A 4866-nucleotide genomic window follows, 5' to 3' on the forward strand; every position below is an offset into this window, starting at 1 on the left:
TTCGAGAAATATATTGCAGATTTACTTGCTTGAAACTTCTGTAGTACCGAACATTGACTTTCATACCATCTATGTTTCAAGTTAAAACTATTTCGTAGCCGAACATCGATAGCTCAGTCAGTAAGGAAAATTCTCGTGCAGTTTAAAATGCTATACCCTGTTCATTTAATGTTGGCGTATTTATATTAACTATGACACTTGGAAGGAGAAATGAAAATATGATTGGCCAGAAAAATACAATGTCTGGTGCTCACAGAATCAATCAGTTATGTAGGCCACTTTAATTAATCACAATTCAATAGTAATAAATTCCACAAAGTATAGACAATGTTCTTGGTTTTGGTGCTCTGTAGACTCATCAGTAGACACCACTGCAAAAACATACTTTCTCCATCTTCAGGGCATGCAGGAAAAAAGACAATTTGTAAATTTGAAATGTTTGATAACTGGCTGTTAATTTATTGATATTTTATTGAATGATTTAAAGTAAAGAAAGTAAGTTTCACATTACACACTTCATTCTATCTTCATATCTTGCAGCTGATAATTGAGATTAAACTATCCACACATCCAGCTTATCATTTTCAAGAAATGAATTGCTACTTGAATAAATTTATAATATAAGACACTTCACTTTCTTTGATGAATTTAGTCTCTTTGAGTACATAATGAATGAACTGTAGACAGAATTTAAATCATCTCTAGCTGCTTCTTGCATTTTTATAACTTCATCCCTAATTTGACCCTCATTTCCTGAATTAATATTAAGTTCCACCTGACACAGTTCACCAGAAGACATGCTGAGGTTCTCTCGAGCTTTATCAAGTACTGCTCGTGCATCATCCCTAGAGATTACTGGTATACCTAAAAACAAAACAAATATTACATTAAATGTTCCCTTAACTAATGTACCAGCTGAGTATGTGATACTCCAATAAACAGATTTTATTTTCATTAGCCTTGAGCAGTGTTGTATATTACTAACAAGTTAAAGCATATTAATCCATGTGTGATTCTGTGCCTTTAATAGTATGAAATCAAGGAAATATATAAATATGGAACACTGCACTAACCTTGATTAATGAGTTTATCACATTCTGCCCAGATTCCAAGGATTTGAGCGTGAGCTTCAAAATTACGTGCAGGTTCACTGAGAAATTCTTTAAAATAATGAAGTCCTTTTGGGTCTGCTAAGAGATAAGTAATTCCTTTTGACCACTTGTCCAGATCTGAGTTTTCTGGCTTTGAAAATCCAGTCATTCCCCATATACCCAGCCATTGTAGATGACTCATCTAATTCAGAAATGTTCACATACAATCAACATGCCATAAAAAAGTAGATAGTCATAAAAATATTCATATTAAAAGAAGTAAAGGTTTTAGCAACCAATTAAAATAATACAAAAAGTAAAGAACATACTATCATATATATTCCCTTTCCTAACATAGTTATAGTTTGATGAGTAAACAAAAAGAATGACAAAAGACTGACAACATTACTTTAAATGACAATTTTGTTGACGTTTGGAAAACATTAATTATCCTCTGCCTTTCTTCCTCTTCACTGTATGTGCAACATTTCTTTTTTGAATTAAACCACATTGTGTCATTCACATTCCAAGAGATAGATGAATGTCTTATGCAGTTGAGAAACATTTGGCTAGATTCTGTATCTGCAGTGATTCTTCCCACAGGATACCATGTTCCTCAACCAGGAATCAAACACCATAAGAATTATAATAACTGTTTCTTACCTCATTCCGAGGCAGCATCAGTGGAGTTGAGTTAAAGTTTATGTACTACACACCATAATAAATACAGCATGTAAACGACACATTCCGTTGAGTTGCAAATCAGTTTAGGTTATACAAATCTCTAATTTAATTTGGTAACTTTATGCCGTCTAGCTTTCCAGAAGCCATTGAAAAATTTTGCCAAAGATGACATAAACATTCTGGAGGTATACCTAACAAAATAATAATATTTTCTTGATAATCACATTATAACCTTTCTTAAAATACAAACACCATAAGACGATAAATATTTTAGGTTATATGATTTATACACGCACCTGAGTAATCCCTATGCGTCTTGTATTTACAAGGATTTTACAGAAGAAAACACATTAACCGTGGGAAAATGTGTTTAATATTTTGTTGATAACCAAATTGCAATCATTCTGCGTATATGAACACCATCATAATAGCCAATATCCTGCCATGTAAACAGTTAAAAGGATTAAATTATGGCGGGAAAGACCATTACAAATAAATTAATTGTTGAAATACAATTGGCAATTCGTATTGCTTCTTCCAAACATATATACTGCTCCGGTTAGGGAGAAAAAAAATACACGGATATACGGATATACATACATACATACATACACACAGACACACCCATATATGTGGTTCAGCATATCTTGACCTTGATTTCTCCTACCAAGCCAAATATTAATGTGAAATAAATAAGAAAATCAGAAGTTTGGTGTTATATATGAATTACACATAACAATTAAAAATTTAAGTATTCAACTGAAATCCTAAGGGAGAATAATTATGTACGATATTTCCTCTTTACCCTAACAGGAAAATTATTGATATCAATAATTTTCAATATGCACATTCAGCATTCTCTAACATCCTGTTCTACTTAATTCACAACTAGATTTTACTACTTAAATGAAATACATGTGTTCATCTTATGGTTTGAACCCACAGTTCCCAGTGCTGCCCAAGGCCAAATGCAATTCTAGTCACATTTATGTTTTTGATGTTACAGTGCTCGCACGTATACGTAATTGTATAACTTTGAAGATTTTATGAATTCATAAATAATCTTGATATTCTGTTGCATATTCAATTGTTTAGAATAAAGAGATTTTTGCTTTTTAGTGTATAAGTACTAATGCTTATTCTAATTGTAAGCAAATTACTTTATATGTAATCATGGCTTGGTTTCTGACGTAAATACGTCTATAAGGAAGGGTCAGTGTCATTCCGCAAAAAAGTGTAAGAAAAATGTGTAAGATGGTTACCTAGGAAACGTTACATTACAATACATTACATTACTCGGTATTTTTGTTACCTAGGAAACGTTATCTTTTTACTCAGCATTGTTGACATCTAGGAAACGTTACATTACATTACATTACTCGGTATTTTTGTTACCTAAGAAACGTTACATTACAATACATTGCATTACATTACATTACATTCAGCTACCACAGACCCATCTTAAGCGTAACTAATTCAAATTAAATAAGCAATGTCTTAATCAAACTTTACTCAATTGTAAAGCATGTACAGTAAAACCCCTCTAGTTGGACACCCCTATATCCTGGACACCCCTATATATTGGACACTTTTAATTGGAACCGGCGAATATCCTATAATTTTACATGTCCACAACACCCTATATCTTGGACACCCCTCTATCCTGGAACTTGAACACCCCTTTTGTTGTAAGTTGGACAGGTTCATGCACTTAGCTTCAATGCTTTTATGGGAAACATTTACAGTTAGTATTTTGTTGTTTTGAATTTCTGACTGATGAATGCCTTCTACCTGAGGATTAGTTTATGGTTGAGGGTGTGAGACATTGAACCCTTCACTGGACTACAGTAAATATTGCTGGTACAGTTCTAACTTTGTCAGTACAGTTCAACCCCACTACAATGCGGGTCGCGGGGGACAGTGGTAAACCCGCGTTATTACGGGAGTGCATTAGAAAAATCGGTACAGTACTGGACGTACTGTACGGTACGTACAGTATTGATAGACTATCGCCAATTAAGAGTATACATACTTATTTTACTATGTTACGATTGATTTTACGGAAAAAGTAATAAATAATTAATTTCGTTTGCATTTTAATATAATTTTTAGTTCTGTGTGAAGGATAATTGATGAACTTTTTTTCTCTTTTTTTGCTGAACTATGGGGGACATGAGGTACCCGCGTTATATTTGGAACCGCGGTATAGCGAACCGCGTTATAGAGGGGTTGTACTGTACTGTGCTTGTAACTGAGTTAATCAGTGTTAACAGAAATTACAGTAGTTAGATTATGTAAGTAAATAGAATGCATTGTCGGTAAACGTAAAGTATCGGTGCCCTTCCCTTTCAGCTTATCCATGCGAGTTTAATTTAGTGAAAACAAAATTTGTAAAAATTTAATTCACTCTTTTGATTTTTCTTATCAATAATTTCCTTTTTGGGAAGGGCTCCACAATACTTTACAATTACCACATTGTCATTACACCACAATTTGAAAGGATGATTCCCTCTATCCTGGACACCTCTGTAAGTTGGACACATTATCGTGGAACCGCAAGTGTCCAAGTTAGAGAGGTTTTACTGTATAAAGGAAATATTTAGAATAAAGCCAATATATAAACTTCCTTTCCGTATAGTCGTATTTACGTCAAATTCTCCGGAAGCGTGGTTCCACTGTCAATTTGTTACAGAGTTTATAATGCAGAAGTGAAAGAAAAATTATACTAAATGCTTGATTCATTTTCTCAAGTAATTTGCTTCATGCAGTTTTTCCTAACATTTTCATGGACTTTACTGGTGAATTTGTTTTAATATCTGAATCCATGTACTTGAAGTTGAGCAATAATAATATTTCTCTGAATAGGTTATGAACCCATCACCAAGTCTGATGCAGGGTCATTACCTTTCTATCCTTTAGACTTTCAGTGTTTTAGGAGCAGTGGCCTTTCTATATGGCTAGAGTTCCTTCTTTCCATATTATTCTTTGCTTTATCACTCTCCTCTGGCTGGATAGCACTGAGTCCTCCCATCTTACCAAGGACATTACTCCCAGGAGGGTTGTGATCTGTCTACATACAAAATATTACAAC

At 33.6% G+C, this 4866-nt stretch overlaps 1 protein-coding gene across 3 annotated transcripts; it reads right to left on the bottom strand.

Moving 5' to 3' along the window:
• Positions 1-262: 262 nt before the first annotated feature.
• Positions 263-2533, bottom strand: LOC110837641 (uncharacterized). 3 transcript variants are annotated; one of them, XM_022079997.2, is made up of 5 exons: positions 2380-2533; positions 2072-2214; positions 1755-1966; positions 1074-1293; positions 263-864 (listed from the first exon to the last, which is right to left on the bottom strand). In XM_022079997.2, the coding sequence occupies exons 3-5, from the start codon at positions 1770-1772 to the stop codon at positions 614-616; spliced, it is 489 nt and encodes a 162-aa protein (XP_021935689.2). In that variant the 5' UTR covers positions 1773-1966; positions 2072-2214; positions 2380-2533; the 3' UTR covers positions 263-613. The 3 variants fall into 3 exon arrangements, with proteins under 3 accessions (XP_021935689.2, XP_021935688.2, XP_021935695.1); XM_022079996.2 differs by lacking the exon at positions 2380-2533 and having other exon boundaries at positions 2072-2368; XM_022080003.2 differs by lacking the exons at positions 1755-1966; positions 2380-2533 and having other exon boundaries at positions 2072-2368.
• Between the last annotated feature and the right edge of the window lie 2333 nt (positions 2534-4866).

Source organism: Zootermopsis nevadensis, unplaced genomic scaffold, assembly GCF_977971745.1.
Source record: "Zootermopsis nevadensis isolate Lab colony 2312 unplaced genomic scaffold, Znev_1.0 Znev_ptg000003l, whole genome shotgun sequence".
Classification (NCBI taxonomy): Eukaryota; Metazoa; Arthropoda; class Insecta; order Blattodea; family Termopsidae; genus Zootermopsis; species Zootermopsis nevadensis.